Source organism: Sphaeramia orbicularis, chromosome 19 (genome assembly GCF_902148855.1).
Source record: "Sphaeramia orbicularis chromosome 19, fSphaOr1.1, whole genome shotgun sequence".
In the NCBI taxonomy this organism is placed as follows: Eukaryota; Metazoa; Chordata; class Actinopteri; order Kurtiformes; family Apogonidae; genus Sphaeramia; species Sphaeramia orbicularis.
Genome location: NC_043975.1, coordinates 51198848 through 51224943, shown reverse-complemented (window position 1 = coordinate 51224943; position 26096 = coordinate 51198848). Strand labels below are relative to the sequence as shown.

At 37.5% G+C, this 26096-nt stretch overlaps 1 protein-coding gene across 2 annotated transcripts in view; it reads right to left on the bottom strand.

Annotated features, from left to right (window-relative positions):
• LOC115410196 (zinc transporter ZIP11-like) overlaps nucleotides 1-26096 on the bottom strand; it is a 124160-nt gene that overhangs the window by 5421 nt on the left and 92643 nt on the right. For both annotated transcript variants that reach the window (XM_030121695.1, XM_030121696.1), the window contains exon 3: nucleotides 908-977. In XM_030121695.1, coding sequence (XP_029977555.1) covers nucleotides 908-977 — 70 coding nt within the window. The remainder of the gene's footprint in view (nucleotides 1-907; nucleotides 978-26096) is intronic.

Below are 26096 nucleotides of genomic sequence, written 5' to 3'. Positions count from 1 at the left end.
AATGAAAAGGTTTCCATCTACAAACTATTCTTTAAAACAATGTGAATAACATGAACAAACTGAAAAAATCAGTGTAATTTTCACATTATTCTGCCTCAGTTTATCATTTCCACATGTTCATTAGAACGTACAGATCACAGTGGATCTACAGAGACACAAAACATTTAATAACAGACAGAATATTGTTAAAATTGTACTGACTTCTCTGAAGACATTTCAGGTTGTTCATATTTGTTCAGGTTATCCACATTTTTTAATGAAATTATACTTAGTTTTAGTGTAAATACATGAAAACATTTATATTTACAAAGAGAAACATTGTCAGTTGTCATTATTTTTCTGTTATTCTGATAGTATTTGACTGGTCCTGTCCACTGGAGATTGAACTGGTCTGAATGTGGAACCTGAACTAAAAGGATTGTTCATATCTTAGTGTAATTTTTGCATTTCACAAATTCATCCCAGGGCCGGACTGGACCCTTTGGCGGACCAGATTTGGACCCGGGCCGCATGTTTGACACCAGTGGATTATTTCATTACATTTACATTCATGCATTTGGCAGACGCTTTTTTCCAAAGCGACTTAAAGGGGAAAACCAAAAATTAAAAAAAAATAATAATAAAAGTAAAGTAAAAAAGTAAAAAAAATAAAGTAATAGTAATAATAATAATAATAATAATAATAATAATAATAATAATAATAGTAAGAGTATTTATTTATTTCATTAGTAAGAGAGGGAGTGTATCTCCATGATTAGTGACTGGATGACCAGACTGGAGGATAGTAAACAGTTAGAAAACAGTCGTGTATTCAACTGTCACTGTAGTCTGCAGTACCACATACATCCACTAGATGTCAGCAGCGTCACACAGCTCCTGGTCTTATTAGTCATTGATTCAACCTCACCTGGCACTTTCAAAAGTAGCAGATGAAGTCTTTCCAATGGCTCCGAATCCAACGCCCACCGCCAGACCCTCTGCACAGAAACACAAACAGAACCAGTTCCTTTGTCAGTGTACAGTTATACTCACATGATTGGCTTTGGTTAAAACAAGGCAACAGTTTAACCCACAAAGACCCAAATATCCACCAGCAACCAGAACCATCAGCTGATATAAAAAATACCTGTCGATCCATTAATCCTATCAATACATGTACATAATTGGTGTAAAATACAGTTCTTCATCTTTTCGTGGTCGTCAGATATGACCATATTTGGACGTTCAGAGGCCCCGTAGTGAAAACGTAAAAATATAGTATTGGGATATTGTTTTTTAAAATGATAAGACTGTTTTATTTATTTATTTTTTAAATAATAATGGTTATTTCAATCATCCTAAAAGCACTTTTTACTGTCTGAGAGGCAGATGTTAATTTCTTTATTGGGATTGCATAAAAAAAAATGTTATGATGTTGGATGATTCAGGGATTGTGCACTACGCATTCTTTTCACAACTATTAGAATATGAATATTTGAGAAGGGTCTTAAACTGTAATGTCTGTCAACGTCATTTTATTTATTTATTTATTATTATTATTATTATTATTAACAAAATTTTGTTTTTACTGAGGAAAGTTTTGTTTTATTGTGTTAAATCCTGTTCTGCTCAAATAAAAATGTGTTTAGTATTTGTGCATATTTCTGGTATAATTACATTTTTCCAGGAAATATTCTGTTAGAAGAAAAAACAAAACAGACAAAAAATATGACCTTGTTAACAGTATTGTGATATATAGTGATATATCGTATCGTGGTCCTAATATTATGATTTGTCCCGTATTGCCAGATTCTTGCTAATACACAGCCCTAGCATAGAACACATATACAATGATAAAATCTACCAAATGTCAGGTTGTGATGGAAATAAAAATACATTAAATCTCTTCAGCAAATGTCATTTACCTGTGCTAACAGTTACTACGGCTACGTTACCAACTTTAACCCATAAAGACCCAAACAACCACTGGTGACCAAAAGAATCTACCGATCTAAAATGTTTAACAACTTCTGATCCATTAATCCTATCAATACATGTCAATAATTGGTGTAAAATACAGTTTGTCGTCTTTTCATGGTCATCAGATATGACCCATTTGGGCATACGGAGGCTCTGTAGTTACCGTGGAAACACTGTCATCTTCTACAACATTGATTCACCAGTCAAACCCATGGAGTTGGATCAACGACAGTGGATGGACACACTGGGTTTATGTTCAGTTAAGGAGAGATTGGACTGAAAAAGACACTGTTTCTTCAGTTTTTCTGTTGTAATATAATAACCTTTGAATTTACTGAGTTTTAAAAAGCATCTAAATTAAATATAGGAAATTAAATACAGAAAAATACATGCTTTACAGCACATTACACTGTGAAAATATTTACATTTACAAAACTATTCTTTCACAATAAAATGCAAATAAATCCATAAATAAAAACACAGATGAACAACCTGAACTGTGCAGTTTGAACAATATTCTGCCTGTTCCTAAATGTTTGGTGCATTTATGGATCCACTGGGATCTGCAGTTGTGTTCAGAATAACAGATGGAATATTGGAGAAACTGTTCACATTTTAGTTCAAACTCCAACATTTGAACAATATTCTGTCTGTTCCCAAATGTTTATGGAACACTGTGTGTGAATGCACATGTAGAAATAAGAAGTCCAGGCAGAACAGTGCTAAAATTGCACAACTTTTTCAAATGAAATTTCTGTTTTTTCAGGTTATTCACATCTTTTTTGTAAAATGTAAATATTTTCATAATTTAATTGGGTTATTTTTGGACTAAAACAAAAAGAAAAACTTGGCTTTGTCATTATTTATAGGTTATTCAGTCATTATTTTTCTGGTCCGGCCCGCTGCAGATCAAATTGGGCTGAATATGGAACTGAACTAAAATGAGTTTGACAGGCCTGCTTTACAGTGAAAAATGGAAAATACAGAGGATTATATTATAATAAATGGTGATAAAACACTTTAGAAAGGTCAAATAGAGAAAAATTCATTTGTAAACTGACACAAAAGTAGCGCTGAGTCTGTACGGGTTCAAGACAAAAAGTGACCTGAGACGTATACTGTATAAGCTGTCGAATGCAGAGGACGAAACTGGACTTAATGTCTGCAATGAGCTTCAGTCGTTCACATGATTCACTGAAACAGTCTGTGGAGACGTCCTGCTCCGCTATGGGGGGGTGGGGGGGCGGTTGTCCAGTTCTGATCCATATGGAGCCGGTCTCCGTCCCCTTGTTGAGCCACATTCTGTCATAAATTCCCATTCTGTAATAACAGTTCAAAATGTAATAAGAATGTCACGTCATCTTGTAATAAAGCCGCATTATGCAATAAACTGACACATTTTGTAATAAACTATGTCAACGCATTATATAGTAAATTTTTTCACATTATGTAGTAAGTTATTACAATTTGAGGAATTTATTACAAAATGCACTTGACACATTTTTATTTTAAAAAATGTAATAACATGGTTCATTATGTAATAACAATCCAAATTAATATAATTTCAGAGCAATTTAGAAGAAATTAGTCACAGGAGCTACAGGTAATGGAATCTGAACTTTAACCACAGTTTAAAGATTAATTTAGCACATTACAGTTTCCTGAAAATAAAAATGTGTCAAGTGCATTTTGTAATAAATTTCTCAAATTGTAATAGCTTACTACATAATGTGAAAAAATTTACAACATAATGCACTGAGGTAGTTTATTACAAAATGCGTCAGTTTATTAATAATGCGGCTTTATTACAAGATGACGTGACATTCTTATTACACTTTGAACTTTTATTACAGAATGGAATTTATGACAGAATGCGGCTCAACAGGCCTGTTTACACCCAGTCCACAGCACCCAGACCTCCCATGGTCCATCTGTCTCATCTGTCATGGCTGTCATACATGGTTCCAGTACACGCCATCACAGTGGAAACAGAAAGGTCACAGTAGGTGAAGCTATCTGGGAATGGATGTATGTGTGTGTGTGTGTGTGTGTGTACACTTGGCTCTACAGTCTGATCTGCATTTGAAACCAGTGTTTTAATTTATTTTATTTATTTGCACCAAGGTTATTATTGTTAACGAAAACGAACGAAATGAGGAAAACTACAATTGAAAGAACATTTTCATTAACTGAAATAAACAAAAACTTGAATTAAAAGAAAAAAAACAATAACTAACTGAAACTGAATTGTGTGTTTACAAAACTAACTAACACAGATAAAAAATACTGTCTAAAATTCCCTTAGTTTTCGTCTTTGTCAGTGTTGCTATAGGATAGAACATGTGAAATTTCGTCTAAGATCAGCAGTGGGGGGCATGGGGGGGCAAATACCCCCCCAGTCACAACCCCCCCCCCCCCCCCCCCCCCCCCGTTGCCCCCCCACCCAGATTTGGGCAAATCTTTGGAAAAATTCAGGCAAAGAAGAAATATGAAAAATCCATCAATGAAAGCGTACATAACACATTTTGATCCACTTCTAATACATACAGAGGGTTCTCTCAAAGGCCAGCTGGTCACTGTTCAATTAGCACGAGTAGCAAAAGGACTAGTTTTTTATGTTTTGAACCCACCTATTAATTCCAAATAGTTTTGTTAACTGTTCAGGTCTGTTTTATCACTCAGTTTAAATTTCTGCTAGAAGATTACAGCGGTCAGTATGAAAGTGGACCTAAGCCTCCAGATGTTGTCAGTGATTCTATACATGTGCCTGTAGTGGAAGCAAACCCGGATTAACCATATGGGCAACCGGGCAATTGCCCAGGGGCCCACAACCTCTGAAGGGCCCTGGGTAGCTCGGGCATAACGAAAATATCTGGTTATCTTTTGCTTATAAATGAAACTGTCCGCTGCCCGGAGCCATTGCACTGCACACAAACCCTGCTCCTGCTGTCTGTGACCGTGAGCTGAGACCCTCTCCTCATTGGTCAGTCCAAAAAGCGAATCAGCGGTGACGCAAATCAACGTGCGTGCACTGAGCGGGATGTGAGACGTCAAGAACTACGCGACATACGCGACGTACGCGAATCAAAACATTGCGAACATGGAGAAGCAGCTAAGTGGGAAGTTTTGTATTGGTCAGATCAGTATTTCTTTGAGAGAAACTGACAGTTTTCCAGATGTTTATAGTATTTAGTATATGTAGTATTTAGTATTAAAATGTTTAACCCTTGCCTTGACATGCCTTGAATTGTGATGTGTTTTCTGTTTAAAAGTTAAACTGGGACCAAAATGTTTATTTTAGCAGATTATACTGTATTATATTTTTTCCTTGTGGTGGCTCCATGAAAATGTTGAGATATGTTTTGTTGAGAGAAAGCAGATTTCAAGATGTTTACACTGCACTTACTTTAACTGTCTTGTTGAATTCTGAGGTGACAAGGGGATTTCTGTTTAAAATTCATATGTGATTCTATCAGATTATGTTTGTGTTTTGTCTGTGGGCTTTTTCTGACCATTCAATACATTTGTGTCGGCAAAAAGTTAATAAATACTGGATACTTTGGAAATGGTTTCTTATTTATTTTGTGTGAAAATGGAGGACACTTCCCTCTCTTTCTAATGTAGTGGATCAGTTTTAGATTATACTGATGCTAATGTGTTTTGTTTTCATATCATCATATGCAAGTGAGTGGCTTTGACAAGAGGCTATAGTGGTGCACTTATAGTTCTATGAGCATTTACACATTTGTACATCAAAATGCAATTGATAATAGTTAGATATTGGAGTATGGGGTATATTTACATATATTCCTGGAATTTATTCTGTATTTTGCCAGATTATAGGGATCCCGGGGTTGTGATGATGGAGCCCTTGAATATTGTTGCCCAGGGTACAATGAAGTGTTAATCTGGCCCTGAGTGGAAGCCATTTATACATACGTTTGGTTTGAGTAGTTGGTTAGGCTGTTAGTTTTATTGGGTTTTCAACATTTATTCACTTGCATACATTGGCATTGCTGTTTGTGTGCTGCATGTTTTTCTGATGTGTTTAGAGAAATATGTGAAAGTAGATTGTACTGATTAAATAATCAGAACAGAAAGTCTGAGTTGTTCATGCTGGAGTTTTTAACAAATGCCTTCAATGCATTAAGTATGACCTGATTTGACCTAAAACTGCCCTCTAGATAAAGTGTAACAGATAGGCATTAAAGACACACATATACATATATATACATATATATACATATATATATATATATATATATATATATATATATATATATATATATATATATATATATATCGCTAAAGTGCAAAGCGTTAATTTCGCAATCTGCGTGAAATTTTTTTGTCCGCCCCCCCAACATTTTCTTTGCCCTCCAGTTGCCCCCCCACTTTTAAAATCCTGGTGCTGCCACTGAAGGTCAGCGTTAGAACAGAGGTATAGAAGTCGGTACGAATGGTGAAAGAATGGAAAGTTTCAGTTTCGTTTTCATGTAAGTGACGTTATGTTTGGATCACACCCCCACCTACATAACCCCCCCCCAACCTGCTATGGGGAATGTATCCATTGTACTGTACATGTGTTTGTGTGTGTGCTCAGTCAATGAGCCGCCCTAACCCCACCCCCAAATAAAGTGTCCAGGGTCACCCACTGATCCATGCCCCACTAATTTCTTTGAATAGGATGGAGAGGAAGATGAAATATATGAAATAACTAAAACTAATACTAGAACTAAACTAAACCAAACTAAACTAAACTAAACTAAACTAAAATTAAGCATCCAGAAAAAAACAACTCATAAAAACTAACAAACCTGCTCTAAAAACTAATTCAAACTAACTGAATTAGAGAAAAAAAAAGTCAAAACTAAATGAAACTACACTATAATTAAAAATCCAAAACTATTTATAACCTTGATCTGCACATCATAAAACAGAAAAAAAAAAAAAAACAACCAACTACAACATTCAGACAAGTAGCATCATTGTGCAAGAGAGGTTAGAAGCCAAAAAAGCCTCATTTATATGAATACCTCCACCAGAAATGAACAATACACAAGAAAAAAGAGAAAAAAGAATTAAAAATACAATAGAACTGAATTAATCAACTAAAGTAAAAACAATAAAAATGTAAATCACATTACAAATCATCAAATACTAATCAAATGATATACAGCCTTTCATTTTTTCATGAATTCCAGTCCTTTTCAGATGCTTTTTAAACAATGATAAAGTAGATGTTGATTGAAGTTCAGGTTGTAGATTATTGCACAGATTTGGTTTCACCACATTTAACAGAATACTGACAGACAGAAGTTCAGCAGTATGGAAGAACAAATTTGCTTGAATATCATGTAGGATAATTGTGAATAACAGAAGACAACATAAAGAAGTTCTGGAAAACTTTGGGAAGAATATGAGTTAAGTGACCATATTTGGACATGAAGACAACAGGTCTGGGAAACGTTCACATCCAAAACTGAGAGAAGATTGAATTTTCTGAAAAGAGGAGCAGATGAGTGGAGTCTGTTAGAAAAGATGATCACTCTGAAAAATTACTTTTGAATTAGAAGAATCTTATTGAGATCCATGGGACAGGTCGGCACCAAAACAGTACTGGAATAAATAATGTAAGGATAAATGAAGCAATAATTAAAAAGACACAAAACAGGAATGATTTATCAGTGAACAGACTCTGTTCAAAATGCCAGCTGACTTCATGATTTGTTACAAACAAGATCAGTATTGGATTTTCAACTCAATTTTTCATCTCCAATAACACCTACAAATTTTATGTAAGAAACCCGAGTTATTTCAAAGTCCTCTATGAATATTTTGTTGTTTTCCTTGTTATACTTCATATTTTTGTTACAAAATATGATAAAATTAGATAAAATTAGTTTTCTAACACTCACACAGTCATGTTCTGTCTGTCCTTCACTGCCACATTAATGGACACAGAGTTCCACTGTTAATACCAACAGAACCCAGAACACACAGAACACACCCTGGGTCACATGTTCACACTGGGTGGGCACCAGGCCTGGAACGGTACACAAAGTTTTCGGTTCGGTAACTTTTCGGTTTTCAAAGCCACGGTTCGTTTTTTTTCGGTTCAGTACGGGAAGAAAGAAAACCCCTAAAAGTGTCTATTAATGCATTTGTGGATTTTTGAAAAATGTTCCCCTAATTTTTTAAAAAAATTTGAATATAGAAAAACAGGAATATAATTCTGCTGCTATAAATCAAATAGAAAATAAAATAAATTCTTAATATCACTAAATGTATTTTAAACATTAGTATTGCACTTTTCTCTGAAAGGTAGTTTTGAACAAACAACACAAATCTAATCCCAGTTCTGTCAGTTCACATTCTGCAGAAAAATAACAAAAAAATTCCACATGAAGTGCAACATTAACAAGAGGACAAACTGGTATTCTGTTGAAACAAACTGAGGAGAAACACTGACAACAAAAAATTAAACAAATTATTTATTTTAGGACAGAGAACAAACTGTTTAGGACACTGTGTGTACATGCACATGTGTGCAGGGTGCGGTTTGTCGGGGGGATAATTTTTTTTTGGTCAGAGCCGGAGGGGGGGTGGGGGGTCCATAACTAATGTAACAAACGCTGGCGTGAAACGAAAGTGAAACTTTATATACTTTCAAGGTCTGTCTCCAGGTTCTATTCCTCTGTTATACAGTGTGCATGAGAGAGAGAGAGAGAGAGAGAGAGAGAGAGAGAGACAGACAGACAGACAGACAGACAGAGCTAGTGTCAGTGTTGTAGAACTACCGTAGTTCCTCGGGGCCAAACACCGTCTGTCTTATCTCCGTCTCTTTCCTGGTTGTTGTCTTTCACCTGAACCTGAACTGATCCAAACTGGACTGGACTGATGGTGGAGGGTCTGCAGTCTCTTCCTTCCAGGTTCACATCATATTTGTTGGGTATTTTTTTTTTTTTTACCTTATATCAGCTATTTCGTATTTCGGGTCAATGTGCGCGTCCTTCAATATGTCTGTGTGGAACTTGCGCGGATTTAAAGTTCCGCATCAAAGTTGTCATGGAAACGCATGGATTGCATCCAAAAAGATTAAAAAAAAAACAAAAAAAAATGTAAATAGCTCATTGTTCAGGAGAGTGTAGAAACTAAAATGGCTTATGCAAATGTCTCCCCCACAGAAATTAAACCATCATAAAAATCCCAGAAACTAATCCAAATGAAAGCATGGATGCAACAAAACCACACAAAGCAGCTTCCACACAGAACTGTGCTCTGTTGTTTTTGCAGGGCTGTAATGTGCTTCTGTCTTTATTAGAAGTTAAGAACCTCTGCACATATTTCCTGCATATATCAAAGTTAAAGGCTGCCTTAGACATGTGCAGTCCTCCAGTTAGTTTGTAAAATCCCAGGTTTTGTAAACTGTAGGTGAACAAACACAGACGTCCTCTGCCTGGCTGGTGCATCAGTTCCTTCTCTGGTTCATCCCACTGCTCTCACACAACTCCTGGATGTAAACTAGACCACAGCACGGCTTTAAATTCAACATGGATCCTTGTTTTCTCCATTAGCAGCTGCTGTTCTGATACTGATACCACTGATTATATTCAGAGCAGGAACGCTATTATTTGACTCATTTGGGATCGTTCCCATGTCTGCCGGTGTCTTCAGCCCCGTGGTCATGTGATGTCATTTTCAGGCGTGTTCCACAGACAGACGCTACTGTTGATGAGGTCTGGGGTCATTTTAACACACTGCAAAAAAGAAATATCTGACTTAGATAAACTGACTTGAATTTCAAATGTTTATCTTGAAAGATCTTTTTTTTTTTTTTTTTTTTTTTTACATTTGTTTAATTATTGGGATTTAATCTTGTTAAGATTATTGAACTTGTTCCAAGAATTTTCATCTTGAGCTTCCCTACTTAGATATTGCAACTAATTTTACAAAACACTGATAACAAAACAAGCTCCACTGGTGAGGGATGAGTATGGAGGACACAGGAACTGTTTCACCTCAAGAAGTTTTGACCTGCTTTATGCAGTTTCACCTATGCATATTGAGTCATTAGTGCTGTCAAACAATTACAATGTTTAATCAGATTAATCACAGGACTGCTGTGAATTCATTTAAGTTAATCACAATTCAGTATCCTTCATTTTTAAACTATATTAATTGCGTTTCATTTTGAATGAGCAAACAGAATCAAGAAAGAAGGGAATATACACGTATTTAACATGTTTATTAAACCCTTCCAACAGTTTCAACTAAACAACTGTCTTGGGTTTTTATTTACTCATATTTCCATCCACAGGGCCAACGTGCTGTTGCCCTCTGGATGCCGTTCTGCTGCCTGTCACTACTGGATTAACTGCCCATCTGCACATGTGCAACAGTAACTCTACTTGGACAAACTGCCCCAAATGTGTTTGCAGAGACGTTCAGAGTCATTCTGCACTGCAGATGGGTTAAAGCTCTACCGTATGATGTGGCATTTTTACATTTTTCTTTTGTCATCTTCAAATGCTCCTAATAAGCGTGTGTCAAACTAAAATGTAAAAGAAATCCACCAGGTATTGAAACTCAAAAATGTTTAATTCTCATATATTTGTGATAAAAGTCTGACCAATCATTTTATTCGGTCCAAATGAAATAATTGGCCAAACCTGGCTGAGCCTCCTGTCAATCATCCATTATTGCCGTCCCGCATCCTATATGTGTCCCTCTGAATCTGATGCTTCACTGGCGCTGCTCCTCCTGTCACTGATCACAGTCTGCTGTCTAGGATGTGTTTGGATAGAACTCAAATGCACATGTGGAAGGAAAAAACAGATTTATGAACAGAAAAAACAACTAAGGAGAACAAACAGGAGTCTGATGAATGAAGGATGGAGATAAAAGTCCAGTAGTCTGGTGTACTGGACTGAACAGGTCTGCATAAAGCTCAGCTTTTCTGACGGTGGGACTCATACAGGTACATGTACCTGGTGTCACACATGTAGGATTATGTGGATGAGAAATGTATGGACTATGAAACCGCAAATGTCCATGGAAAATTCACGGAGGCCACATGTTCACAGTGCGTGCGTCCATCGCCTCGGCACCTCATCAGCTGAAGACACTGACCCAGCGCTGCACAGACCACACCCTTAAATACAGACCACACCCTTAAATACAGACCACACTCTTAAATTCAGGGTCTACTGATGAAACAGGAGCTGCAGCAGGTGGATGAAGTGTCTGATTACTGAGGGAGGGGTCCACGGACACGCCGAAGCAGACCGGACCTCTGCCTCCACCTCTGCTTCCACCGCATGCATCAGGGGAGAGGAGGAGAGCGTTAGTGCTCAGGCGGGGGGAAGTGAGCGGGGCTTTGGAGGGAGGCGGGTTGTTCATGTTCAAACTTTTACTAAGTGCTATGAGAAATGCCACATCGGTAGGTAGAGCTTTAATTGCATTAAAATCTATATCAAATTAATCATGATGATGGATTAATCTGTGCTAAGGCATTAATTTTGACAGCCTTTATGTATACATATACATATATATATATGTACAGGGTGGGGAAGCAAAATGTACAATATTTTGAGGCAGGGATTGACAGACAGTGTATGACCAGTTAGTTTATTGAAAGTCATGACAATTTATTTGCCACAAGAAAATGTCCATAATAGAAAATGTTTTGATTCTATGTGTCCTCCTTCTTTCTCAATAACTGCCTTCACACGCTTCCTGAAACTTGTGCAAGTGTTCCTCAAATATTGGGGTGACAACTTCTCCCATTCTTCTTTAATAGTATCTTTAAGAAAGTCGACATTGCTGTGTGATGTTCTATTGGTAGCATGTTCTAAAATGCCCCAAACAGCAGAATCCAGAGGGTTTAGATCTGGGCTGGAAGGCGGCCATAAACATGATTCCCAAAAATTGCTAAAGTTGGATTTGCAGAAATCTTGTATTTTTCTAGCTGTGTGGGCTGGAGCACCATCCTGTGTCCATACAGAATTTCCATCTGGGTAGTTTGCTTTAAACCATGGCAATACCTGGTATCTGGATGGATTTGGTTGGATCCTTTAGGACTTTGGATTTGAGAGCTTTAATAAAAGCTTTGGTACGTTTTTGTTGCTTCCTCCACTTCCAGACTTTCTGGTAATAGTTTTGCTCATAGTCATTCTCTTCTTTCCATTATAAACAGTCTTTATGGACACTCCAACTATTTTGGAAATCTCCTTTGGTGTGACGAGTGCATTCAGCAAATCACACACTCTTTGACGTTTGCTTTCCTGATTACTCATATGGGCAAAAGTTTGTGAAAAGGTATGGATAATAGTGTTAGGTATGATTATGACATCAGTATATGTTTGGGTTCAAAACAACTGACGTAGTGTCTGCTGAGAAAAAACAACTAAATGTTCAGTGTACATTTTGCTTCCCCACCCTGTACATATATATATATATATATATATATATATATATATATATATACATATATATATATATATATATATATATATATATATATATATATATATATATGTATATATATATATATCAAAGTGTAAAAAAAAATCTTTTACTATGAAGACTTGAAACGAGTACATTCTGCTTAAAATACTCCTTAGAGAATATTTTCTTATTTTAAGAAAACTTGACAGTGCAGTTTTCCTCCCTGCACTGGCAGATAATTCTACTTAAAATAAGACATTTTGACCTGATAATGAGTTGAATTTTCTTGTTTTTGTGCAGGCCTTTGTGCAGTGTGAGTGTGGGTGTGACCTGAGCCTCACCATCTCCCTGGGGGACAGGTTTCATCCCCTCCACAGTAAAAAGTTAAGCATTCCTAAGTTTATAAGATAATTGTCTGTTCTGGCGGCTCCGTAATGCTGAGGAGGGAGCTTGTGGTTTTCCTCCATTGTTTATGCAACTATTCTGTACAAATACCAGAGGAGGGTCTGAAAATGAGAGTGGTGATAAGAGCCATTAGGAGCCACATCAGCTGTGAGCAGCCTGTTTGTTCAGATGTTCTAGGACTGAGCCTTTGAATGTGGCTGTTCAGATAAAACACTGAGCTTTGGCTGTGAATTGCACTTTTTTTTTTTACAATAATGACTGACAGTTTACTTTAGAAATGGAGCTAGTAAACCTGTGCTTCCCTTGGTTTCATATAGACAGGTCTGTATATTTTATAGCAGTGTTAAACCTTCTGCTCTCATGTGGACAACAACAACACTTTCTCTATTGCAATATTACTAACCTACACTGATCCGTGCTCCTTTAAATAAGTAAGTGACACAGATAGAAATGAAGTATTACTACAATGATGACAAGAAGCCAAATAAATAAATAAATGAATAGACATAAAATAAAAATGAAAGATGCAGTTTGGGCTCCTGTCTCAGTCCTCTAGAAATCAGTGAAAGGCTCCAGGGCCAATCCAAACCTTCTGCACCGTGGAAACGCTTCAGCTGTGTTTGAATAAAACATGAGACTTTCAGTGTCTGGGGCTCAGATACTGGAGCAGAAGACCAGAGAAGACCTCAGCTGTTCCAAGGAAACAACATCACAACATCAGAACCTAGAATGGGTTTCTCACATCATTAGCCTCATGGTATAATCGCCTTAGTCATATTTATATTAGTTTATATTAGTTTTTGAAATGAATCAGCGGTGTCAGGAGTTTAAAGGAACACAGAGGTCACAGTCTGGACTAAAATAGGACTTAGGCCAGGACTCTGCAACCGGTGGCTCCAGGGCCACATATGGTTCTGTAGCATCTGTCTACGGCTCCCCTGGTCAAAAAACATACTGAATATTTAGAAATGAACTGAATGAGTCATTACTTTTTAACGCTGTCATAGGCCTAAATCTATTCTAACTTTGTCCATCTGCAAAAGTGCGTAGGCTTTACATGGAAGAAAATCATTTTTTGACAGCATAAAAACAAAAAAAATGGATCATTTTCTTGCCAAATTCAATACAAGCTCCTCAATTTGCATTTGTTCGTAGTTTGTAAGTATGCCAATATACATGAAAGTTTCTCTTTTTCTCCATTAAGGCGTCCATACACTGTGCGATTATGTCGATCATTGCGCGCAGCTCCATCTCAACATCTCAACAACATACATTTTTCAAATCAGATTTTATATTGTTTTTGTGTTTTTTTTGTCCTTTTGTGTTTTTATAGTAGGTTAAAGTGAAAAAATAACAGACAGATGAGATAGATGAAGTTGTGCTGAAAAAACAGATCCAAACATGGGTATAGTAAACATTTGTTTCTATAGTATATAAAGGCCAAATCAAAAGGACTGAAAAACAGACAGAATAGACTCAGACCACTAAGGGTTAATGTTGGAATGTTTCTGACACAGAAGGGACAGTGGGACTGCTATTGTATTTGGGCTTTTTGTTGTTGTTGTTTTTAACCCTTTCATGCACAGTGGTCACTCCAGTGGTCACTCCAGTGGACAGTTCTTCTCCAGCTGTTCTCTTGTATATTCATGGGTTTTGTTGTTTCAGTTCCATATCGGCCAACACAGTGGACACTAATGCACCATCCCATAATAATACACTGACATTACTGTAACTTTGCTGTTCTTGATAAACCTGATCTGCACTAACATGTGTCAGTGTAAATCAATTATTTGTTAGAAAATTGTATTTATTTATTTATTTTTTGCATATTATCTCCATGAAAAGAGTAATACTTAGCATTAGAATATGTTAAAATGTGAGAAAACATCAGATTTTATTTCATTTTTTTAATATCAATTTCTGATATTGGGTTTTAAACAGTTTTCTTTACTTCAAAATTAAATGCATGGACATTTTTGTAACTCCTTGAAAAAAACCCCAACTTGATCGCATTGTTTTTTTCATGCCTATGGAGGAATAAAAGCACTCAAGAAAAAAATGTTAGCTAAGCTTCTCATAATTAATGCATGAAAGGGTTAAATTACAACTTGGTTCAATTCTTTCAGTGTGTGTATCAGTACTTTTTGAACATTTTGAGCACAATTTCAACAATACTGCGATAATAATGATAACCGTGATAATTTTGGTCACAATAACCGTGATATGAAATTTTCATAGTGTTACATCCCTAGTGGATAATAAATCAAAGTTTCCATGCATTTACAGAACTATAAAGAAATGACAAAACTAAAGAAAACAGTGATATTCGTCATTATTTTTGTTTGATGCAAAAATCGGTTGGTAGGTGAAGACTTTCTTTGCAAAGGAGAATACAGATGAATACCTTCTGTGTTGTAAAATTAAAAAGTAATTCACTTTTGCGACTATTACTATTTTTATTTAAAATTCATTTGGAGTAGAGTCGACATTTTTGGAGCTGCATAACGTCAGGATCACTTTATTGCAATGGCAAAATGCACTGTAAGCCCGGAAGTTGTATTTAGTAAAACGCTTTAATTACAATGTACTTAAATGATTTAACTTTTATGACATTACTATAAAATGTTAAGTATGTTCTATTAATTTGTAGACATAGTTGAAAGTACGAAAAAGTTTAAGTTGAATGGATTTAAATCACTAACTTTTAGTCATGACCACACCTTTAAATCTTTGCATTGCATTGTGGGTATTGGGCATGTTGTTGAAAATGTGTTCTTTTTCTGTGCAGGGGTTCAGCGGGGTTGTGCTGTTAGTGTTCATTTGGACTGAATGTGTGTGTGTCAGTGTTTATTGGCCTTTTTGTGTTTGTTTTTGTATTTTTGTCCAGCTGCACCATGAGTCAGAGCCAGAGGAAGAACGACAGGTTTCCTGTTCATCTAAACTGGTGTTTGTACAGTGGAGATCATAATGCCTCATCACATTAAAAGCATTTCCTGTACTGGCAAATGAAACTGGGCTATCTTCTATCCATGCTACAATATATTAAGTTTAAAGATGATACAAAACACTTTATATAACTGAAGATTTTAATTTAAATCAACTTGGATTTGAGTAAAAATGAACTGATGATATTAAGTCTAATGATTATACAAAGCAACTGACATTGCAACAAATTTGAAGTTAAATTAACTTGGCATTTAGTGTGTTGTACTTAAAATAGCAATTCCATTCAAATCAAGCCTTTAAGTTTAATACACTCAAGTTTTCATTACTCATTATTTACATTTTTTAAGGCAATGAGTTACCCGAGATTTTTTAAAGTAAACTCAACTATCCGGTCTTACAGTGTGTGTAAAAAAAAAACAAAAAAAAAAGCATTATTCATTTCTATATGGTTGTTGCCAAAGCTACATTGAGCCACTGGAGAAGAGTCCAAGAGCCACATGTGGCCCCGGAGCCACAGGATGTCTACCCTGGTTTTAGATATATACTCAGTGCCAATGAAAACCCAACACTTGAATGTGTTGTATTGTTCCTGAGCTGCATCAGTATGTTTCAGTTTCACCTGTAGAAGATAATCCCAGACAGTTTCTTAACAGCCTGAGACGGGTTGAACTATTGTCACGCTTGAATGAACTTGTCTGCGTTCATAAGACTTGTTTTTGTCATTGCTCAGCAATGAACGGCTCAGCTTAAGGAACTGTGGTCAGTTCAGGAGTGCTCATGTTCTGTATATAAAGGCAAACTGAAAAGCACCAAAATCATTTGCAATAACTCAGCGATGCCCAGACTGACACCTGACCACAGATGCCATGCCATGGGGCTCCTGGAGGCCGGAATCTCTGCTCGTCAGGTGGCGCCGTTTTGGATGCGATGTGTCCACCACAGTCAGGATGCAACAGAGGCATGAAGAAACTGGACAACTGCAGACAGACCTGGACCTGGACCAGCACTTGTGACCACGCCACAGCAGGACCGCTACACTGAGCTGCAGCACCTCCAGGACCGCTACACTGAGCTGCAGCACCTCCAGGACCGCTACACTGAGCTGCAGCACCTCCGGGACCGCTACACTGAGCTGCAGCACCTCCAGGACCGCTACACTGAGCTGCAGCACCTCCAGGACCGCTACACTGAGCTGCAGCACCTCCAGGACCGCTACACTGAGCTGCAGCACCTCCAGGACCGCTACACTGAGCTGCAGCACCTCCAGGACCGCTACACTGAGCTGCAGCACCTCCAGGACCGCTACACTGAGCTGCAGCACCTCCAGGACCACTATGTGACTGTTGGTTTTGGGGGTCCTTCAGTTTCTTTCTTTATCCTTACTTTTTGTCAACAAATTTGGATGTGATTTTTTATTTTTGACTGCATAGCTTATGGAATAAAAATCCTCATCGATCTAAAAAAATATAAGAACCTTCAAGTGTTGCGTTTTCATTGGCACTGAGTATACATAAATTCAACCATTTGCTCAATAGGGAAAATTTCCAAATATGCTGAAACATGCTGACCTTGTTCTTTCCATAGACATCTGAGCATGCTCAGTGTACCCTCCACCACTTGTGTAATGGGGGGATAAAACACAGAGCAGTGAATGAGACCGACTCACTATAAAAAAAGACGGTTTGGGATTTTTTTTTTTGCGTCGTTTCTTTGTGGTTTTTCTCCTAAACCACACTAGCCACAGGGTCTTATCATCAGTTGGTCCTCTGTTTGTCCGTCCACCTGTCCACAAACTTTGGCATGCACTGATAAGTCTGGCCACTGGGGGCAGTAGTGCACCAGATAAGTCAGGCTGAGGGTTTTCAACTATGCACGTTAGGTTTTGTTTTTACTGTTGTTTCCAGTGTTGTGGTGATTGTCCTATTTTTTTTTTTTTTTTTCACCTTTCTTTACTGAGTTTTGACCGTGTAACTGCTTTATAGAGTTCAACCAGATATCAAAAAGCAGCTGGACTGATTTAGAAAAAAAACAGCCCAAAACAAAAACTACTGGGCCAAGGTTCTAATAGTTTTGGATTTTTCATTCTAGTTTAGTTTTATTTAGTTTGGACTTTTTTCCCTAATTCAGTTAGTTTTAATTATTTTTTAGAGCAGGTTTGATAGTTTTTGTTAGTCGTTTTTTCTGAATGCTTAGTTTTAGTTTTAGTTTAGTTTTAGTATTAGTTTCAGTTTTTGCATATATTTTATCTTCCATCCTACTCAAAGAAATAAGTGAGGTGACCCTGGACACTTTGTGTGTCATCAGATCCTCTTAACATTTGATGTGAATACAGTTACTGATGGTTTCATCTGACAGACATATGAGGTCAACTCAAACACCTCCAGTCTCTGCTCCTCAGCTTCTAAAAGTGTAGGAACACTGGTTTTCCAGCAGCTCCTCTCCTGTAACCCTTACTGTACAGCTGGAAATGAGAAGTGGGGCTCTGGGAGAGTGTTGTGAGTCCACTGAGCTGAAAGGTTTTGTTTATTTTCAGAACAGAGTGGAGGTGTTGTCAGAGAACAATGACCTTCCACACACCTGTCAGATGTTAACGGACTCATGTTGGAACATCTGCGCTGATATCTCAGGGCCATTAAATGAAACTCTGAGGCATTCTGTTGGATTCAGACCAAACTGACACTGGAGACCAGCAGTGTGTGTGTGTGTGTGTGTGTGTGTGTGTGTGTGTGTGTGTCGGGGGGTCCAACGCTATGGACTCAGACCGTTTTCACAGAAAACACTTTGGCCTGTTGCAGCAAAATAACAGTAATGATTGATTTAGTGTTTGATAAAGCTACCTGCATCCAACGGATTTCATCATGTTTTCTGTCTATGCATTAAATACCTTGAGCAGAGATACGGAGAAAAAAAAGAAAGAAAAGAAAAGAATAAAATAAACAGTATTTTATGACAAAAACGTATATGATGATGATGATGAAGAACCAACTCTACTCTAACATGCATAAGTTTAACTCTAATATATACATATATAAAACCTGGGAGATCGTCAGGCAGATTGGGGTGGCGTCTGCAGTGATGCTGACGTTAAACTGGTCCGTTGTGGTAAAGAAGGAGCTAAGTCGAAAGGCGAAGTTTTACCGGGTCTGGGTAATGACCCAAAGAACGAGAACATGAGTCCCAGTGGCCAAAATGAGTCATCTTCTTATTACATAGCCTTGCCCTCCAGGTTTTCATGTAGAAAGATGACAAACACTTGCACGCTGTTGGCTGGTGATGGGAGGGACAGAAAGAAATCCCATCACCTGACCTGACATTCTCTATAACACCTGACCTGTCAACTCCTCCAACGTTACGTCGACTTGTGCCACAGATGTCAACACGTCGACAAACTGGCTTTTCTGTTAATGCCCTAATCTATCTATCTATCTATCTATCTATCTATCTATCTATCTATCTATCTATCTATCTATCTATCTATCTATCTATCTATCTATCTATCTATCTATCTATCTATCTATCTATCTATCTATCTATCTATCGTTCTATCGTTCTATCGTTCTATCTATCGTTCTATCTATCGTTCTATCTATCGTTCTATTGTTCTATCGTTCTATTGTTCTATTGTTCTATCTATCTTTTTTTTTCAATTACATGCATGCATCCATTCTTCTTGGTGCTGCAGTTTTCTCCATTACAAACTTTTATGGCTTTAGAAATGTGATTTATAACCTTGATGGTGATTTTTTTTCCATCAGAATCTAATTATTTGACCGTTATGTCCAGCTGAATGCCTGTGCTGATTGAAGTGATTTGCCTTTGTTGAACACAGCCGATGCGAGTGCCCTCAGTGTAATTCTGTCCTGATGGGTCAAAATACCTGCTGTCAAAAGTGTCTACTGCAGGAAAAGGCTGAATACTGCAAATTATGAAAGACACACTGAATGCAGCTGGTGCTGTACAGGTGGGAGGCCATTTCCTGCTATGCTTCTGGTTCACTTGTTTCCATCAAACTCAGAAGTGCTTCGATTGACTGCACGCAACTGAAACACACATAGAACATTCACAGAATTAAAAAAGGCAAATACAGAGGATAATATTAAAATAAATACACAGCAACTTTGATTTTAACCCACAAAAACCAAAACAGCCACCTGGTATATACCTCATTTGATTAAAATACAGAGGATAATATTAGAAATAAATGGTAAAAAAAAAATCACTTCAGAAAGGATATAAATATAGTGAAAATTTCATTTGGGAACTGACATAAAAGCAGCACTGGGTCTTCATGGGTTAAAAAAGAGAGTGCTTTCAAAATGTTCTTAGTCTGTTCACGTTCATTTTACATCGTCCATTTATCCGTATAATTATAGTGTTTTACAGACAGCATTGAACAGACCTATGGGGTTCTACCGTCACAGGTCAGAAGGTCAGCGAGTTTATTTCAGTCTGTTTATTCTGATACTTTATTCACCGTCTGCACCGGGGGTTTAGTTTGAATCTGCAATAATGTTAAGACTTTGTTTATGCTGAAGACAAAATAAAGATGAAGAATGACACAAAAATCTGTCAGATCCAGGCCTGGTTTCTGAACTCTGACTAATGAGTCTGGTTTATACACATGCTTTAGAGCTATACTAGTGTGACAATTAGTTTTGATTCAGATGGGACAAATGAGTCTGTCACACTTTAATTAATGAATGGAACGCTGCAGCTGTATGTGCAGGCACATGTCGACGAGGGTTTACATCATGTAGAACACAGGTGTCAAACATGCGTCCCAGGGTCCACATCCAGCCCATCAAAGGGTCCAGTCCGGTCCTTGGGATGAATTTGTGAAATGCAAAAATTACACTAAGATATGAACAATCCTTTTAGTTCAGGTTCCACATTCAGACCAATTCAATCTGCAGTGGGCAGGATTCAGTCAAATACGATCAGAATAACAGATAAATAATGACAACTCCAAATTTTTCTCTTTGTAAATGTAAATATTTTCATGTATTTACACTAAAACAAAGTATAATTTTGCAAAAAATGTGAATAACCTGCACAAATATGAACAACCTGAAATGTCTTAAGAGAAGTCAGTACAATTTTAACAATATTCTGTCTGTTATTAAATGTTTTGTGTGTTTGTAGATCCACTGTGATCTGTCAGTTATAAAGTACATGTGGAAATGATAAACTGAGGCAGAATAGTGTTAAAATTACACTTATTTTTTCCCATTTGTTCATGTTATTCACATCTTTTGAAAGGATAGTTTGTAGATGTAAACCTTTTCATAATGTAAATTTACTTTTTTCGCTCTAAAACAGAAATGTTTGGAGTTGACATTATTTCTATATTATTCTGTTCTTATTTCACTGGTCCGGCCCACTGCAGATCAAATTTAGCTGAATGTGGAACTGAACTAACATGAGTTTGACAGCCCTGATGTAGACGTTGGCAATATTTGACTGATGTCAGCCCTAAATAGGGATGTGAATTGAGAGGACATTTGAAGAATGAGCCTTTGGGCCTGATTTCAAGGCCTCATGGACCAAACATGAAGACACCTACAATTATTTGGATGCCAAATCTGGTCTTTTCAGGGGGTTTCAGCCCAGACAGTCAGTTTCAGTTTCAGTGTGGATGGAATACCTGAGGACATAGAGCTGCTCAAAGTTGGACCAAAAGCAAATTTGCAAAATAAAAAAAAACAAAAACAAAAACATGAATTTTCAAAGGGCTGTATCTGCTAAACTATTACAGATATGACATTAGAATGTTGGATGTGTTTCTTTATCTGGTAGGTGAACAAGTGTGAATTTTTTCAGAATTTTCTGAGGGGGTCATGTGGGGACCATAGGTTGATTTGCCATGGAATGACCCAGAGTAGTTAAGCAAGCAGGCGAACAATTTCAAGGAACTGAGCTACTGGGAGCTGGTTCTCAAAAACAACCAGTTCTCGATTCCCATCCCTGGCCCCAAATGAGGAAAAAATGCAGAGTTTCTAGTCAGATTCAACAGTACAAGAAACCAGTGAAAACAGGTGAAACAGCCCCACCTGCTCACTGATACCCTGCCCACCCCGGGAGTCATTCTGAGTCGTAACTTTCATTCATTCATTCATTCATTCACTCATTCATTCATCCACCTTCTGAACCACTTTGTCTACCAGAGGGTTGTGGGGGCGGAGCCTATGCCATCTACCTTTGGGCAAAGACGGGGCACACCCTAGATGTGTCGCCAATTCAGGTCTTAACTTTCAATGTTTAAAATAAATAAATCCATTTTAAACTAGAAGCACTCAGAGAGCGCAGACCTCCGCCAAGGCAGATCAGTGAGTCCCCGTGGCCCCCCCACCCCCCTGATCACCACCAAAATTTAATCATTTGTTCCTTGTGCCAGTATCAACATTTTCTGAAATTTTCATCTAAATCCGTCCATAACTTTCTGAGTTATCCTGCACACAAACAAACAAACAGACAGACAGACAAACCAACGCAGACAAAAACAGAACGTCCTTGGCGGAGGTAAAAAGCTAAAACTGACAGAAAATCCCATGTAAAGAACATGTGTAGGAAATTTGAAAAGAATCAGGTGAATAGTGTCTGAGAAATCGGTTGGACAAAAATGGAGGATGGGCAGACTGGTCTTATTCCTGGTATTCTGAGTTACCCCCGGGGGTGGGCAGGGGTATCAGTAGAGGAACAGTTTAAGATAGATTTTAATGGGACCACATTTTAAAAGAGGTGAGACAGTTTTCCGTCCAAACAACTTGGTATGATCTCTCTGACATATTTCCCACCACAATAGAACCTGTTCTGCTGTTGTACAGAACATCATCTGACACTGCATGGAAACCTGGTTTGGCAATTTTCCTGTTGAACAGAAAACAAAACTCACAAAACATGGTTAAAACTGCTGTGACCATCACTGGTACACATAAATATCCATCTGTACAACCCATATCTGAGCGCTCTGTGGCTCCTACAGTATTCGTCCTGTTTCCTCAGTTTGACTTTCTTTGCTCCAGGTTTTACAAATAGACCCAAACATATCATTTATTCTAATTATCCACCTGGAAACAAACCAGAGCTTTAAAGTTGTTTTGTCTGTCTGTATTGTCTTGTGTACATGAACTGTCTATGACACTGTTTTTCCAATTTAGCCCAAGACAAATGTCCCCTCAGGGAAAATAAAGTGGATTTGATTTGATTTGATAATTAAAAGAGAATTTTGTGAGCAAAAATGATTCTACGGGGTGTTACCAAACACTCTACACTACTGTGGAACATTCATGGACACACTTTGATTTCTGTGGATTTATACATGAGGGTGGTCCAACAGTCCTGGTAAAAAATAGTTTCAGATAACCTCAATTAGAACCCTGCATTTGGTTTTGGCATTCAAAAGATGATTTAGGAAAAATTTGGAAGAAAAAGGAGATGTTTTAGAGGTCTGGGCTGATGATGCAGACTTTCAGAAGGAGGAGAAAACTGGGCATTCCACTAAAGTTGTCAATGATGTCACTGACAGAGGGGCGGAGCTTATTCCAGACTTCAACTGTAGCCGAACAACAAATGCAGATCACAAACAGTACTGGCAACAAGTTGTCAAAGAACACAGGACCATTTTTGGTCATTTCAATAAACCAACAGTGGTTGGTGGACTTTCTAAGGAACATTTTTATGTGAGTGTCAGTTTGATTTGGAGAATAAAATGACAAACTATTCTAATCTGCTTTATTCATTTGGCTAGTTCTGTTAGAGTATATAGAGACATCTGCACCTGTCTGGGACACCTCTAAATATTAATTAATTTGCATAAAATTTAGACCGAAGTAATTTGGCCAGATATGGAACCAAGTGCAGGGTTCGAATCCAGAGAATCTGAAAAAAAAATTTTTTTGGACCACCCTATTATACATATTTGACAAATGAAATCTGTTGTTCTAAATGAAAATGGAAACCAACCAACAACACCACACAACACAACACAACAACATCCCACATCGGTGTGTGTCCACCAACAAACCAAATATTGACTCCACAGACTGCATGAGTAGAGGCACTGGCACAGATTCTGCAGCAGCCACTCCAGAAGCTGCAGCGTCTGGGATACCTGTGGCGGCTGCTGCAGTATCCATGCCAGTGCCTCTACACGCAGCAGCTGTCGCTCAACTCATGTGCAGTCTGTGGAACTGATGCACCTTCTGCTCGATCAATAATGCCTGTGAGGTGGGCACGTATTTTTGACAGTAGAGTCACGTTGGTGAATTTGCATTTGTGATGCAGAAAGTGTCATCGTAAAGATGCATTTTGTGTTTGTAATTCCTGATGTCAAAACTTTTTCATTCCTATTCTGACATAAAATACACACAGTACATTTTATTAGTGCTGGGCAGTGATTAAAATTTAGCAATTAATCATGACTAATCGCATAGTTATATTGGGGGGGGGGCATCAACAGTGTGTATTTCCTTTCAGTGATATTTCAGACTGCAGTACTCCACTGATAAAAATAATTGCACGTCAGTGCTTCCAAACACCTGTGTCCTCCCCCCCCACCATCTGAAGACATTTCAAATGAAAACGTCCATGGAACAGACCGCTACTGTTACACATGTTTATGTCCACACATGTTTATTTACACTTGTGAGTGATTGACAGGAGTCTTAGTCCCACTAATCAGTACTAATACTAATAAGAACCAATAATATGTGATGTTCAGTTGTTCAAAGTAAACAAAGGGGGCCCTCTAGTGGTGGGAATAAGTGTCACTAACGTATGTTTTGTCCTTGCGGTGTTCCCGTAGTCAGTTCGGACATAAGAAGGAACTAACAGACACGTTTCTTTCACTCTGTTTGTATGGCCCCAAAAACGTTTGTCTGTGAGTATTTTCTGTTCAGTTGTTGTCAGAATGAATAGTATCAAATATCTCTGATGTGAACCTTTGTTTCTGGATAAAAAGACGTTGTAAATCTTAAATTAATCTGTAAATGCTAATCGTTAGTGTGTCTATGGATTTTCCCATTCAAGTTAGCATCGAGCTAGTGATCTTTTTCCCATTCATTTAAATGTATAATGCCATGTAAATGTACTAAGGCAGTGAACAGAACTCAGACATATTTAGTTTGTATGTGTCAGTTTTACAGTGAGTCTACAGGAACAGATTTGGACACAAGTTTTGGGCGTCCGGCTTTTCTTGGTAAACCTGTTGTCTATCTGCAGCTAATCGCTACACGCACACAAGCAGAAGAATAGGAGTTAGAATAAAACGGCAATTAACAGGAGATAAAAAAAATTGTTGGCGTTATTTAATGAATGCATTAACGCGGTAATAACGCATTAACTTGCCCAGCCCTACATTTTATGTATGACTGAACTCATTCAAGAGATTATGAATGTTTATTTTTTGCACAACTATAGAACTAAAAGCACTCGGACAGCACAGATCTCCACCAAGGCAGATCAGTGAGCCCCCCCCCCCATCACCGCCAAAATTTAATAATTTGTTCCTTGTGCCAGTATCAACTTTTCCTGAAATTTTCATCCAAATCCATCCATAAGTTTTTGAGTTATCCTGCACACAGACAAACAGACAGACAAACCAATGCCGACAAAAACAGAACCTCCTTGGCGGAGGTAATAATATGCACACATTTCTATCTTATACACAAATCTTTTTGACAGTTTCTTTATCCTGTACATTTGATCTGAAACAGACTCAAGTATCTCTGAATCCTTATGTTACCAGAGCACCAAAAAGATCCTATTCAAGTTTGGAAAAGGCTGTTTAAAAACACCTCCAAGCCATTTGAGTGTACTGAAAAATAATATGGAGGATAAAATGATATCATTTGTTAGCCGGCTGGCACAAAGATTGACATTACTTAACTGAAAAAAGAAACACCCCCAACTCTTGCCAATTGTTTGAAGGATGTTATGAAACCTATGGAATTTGGCAGCCATTTATTGATTATTTTAAAAGCAATATGTAGCCTGGTGGCAAGATATAGGATGAATGTTTAGCACTATTATGAGGACAGGGACCCCCCCCCCCCCGTTAATTTGTTTTTTATTTGTCTTTTGCCCTATGGTTGTAAGGCATTGGTTCATATATGTGTGAATATTTTGTTTACTTTAATCAAGATATCCAACTTAACCTTGGGTGAAGGATGATGTGCAGTGTAAGCATGTACGTGTCGAAAATGTAATGTTTGCATTATCTGTTGAATGTGTTCTAAAAGTGTGAAAATTCAAAAAAAGCAAGTTGAAAAAAAAAATCAATAAAAAAAACACCTTGAAGCCTTCCATCGATTGCTTTAACAGTGAAATCTCATGTAAAT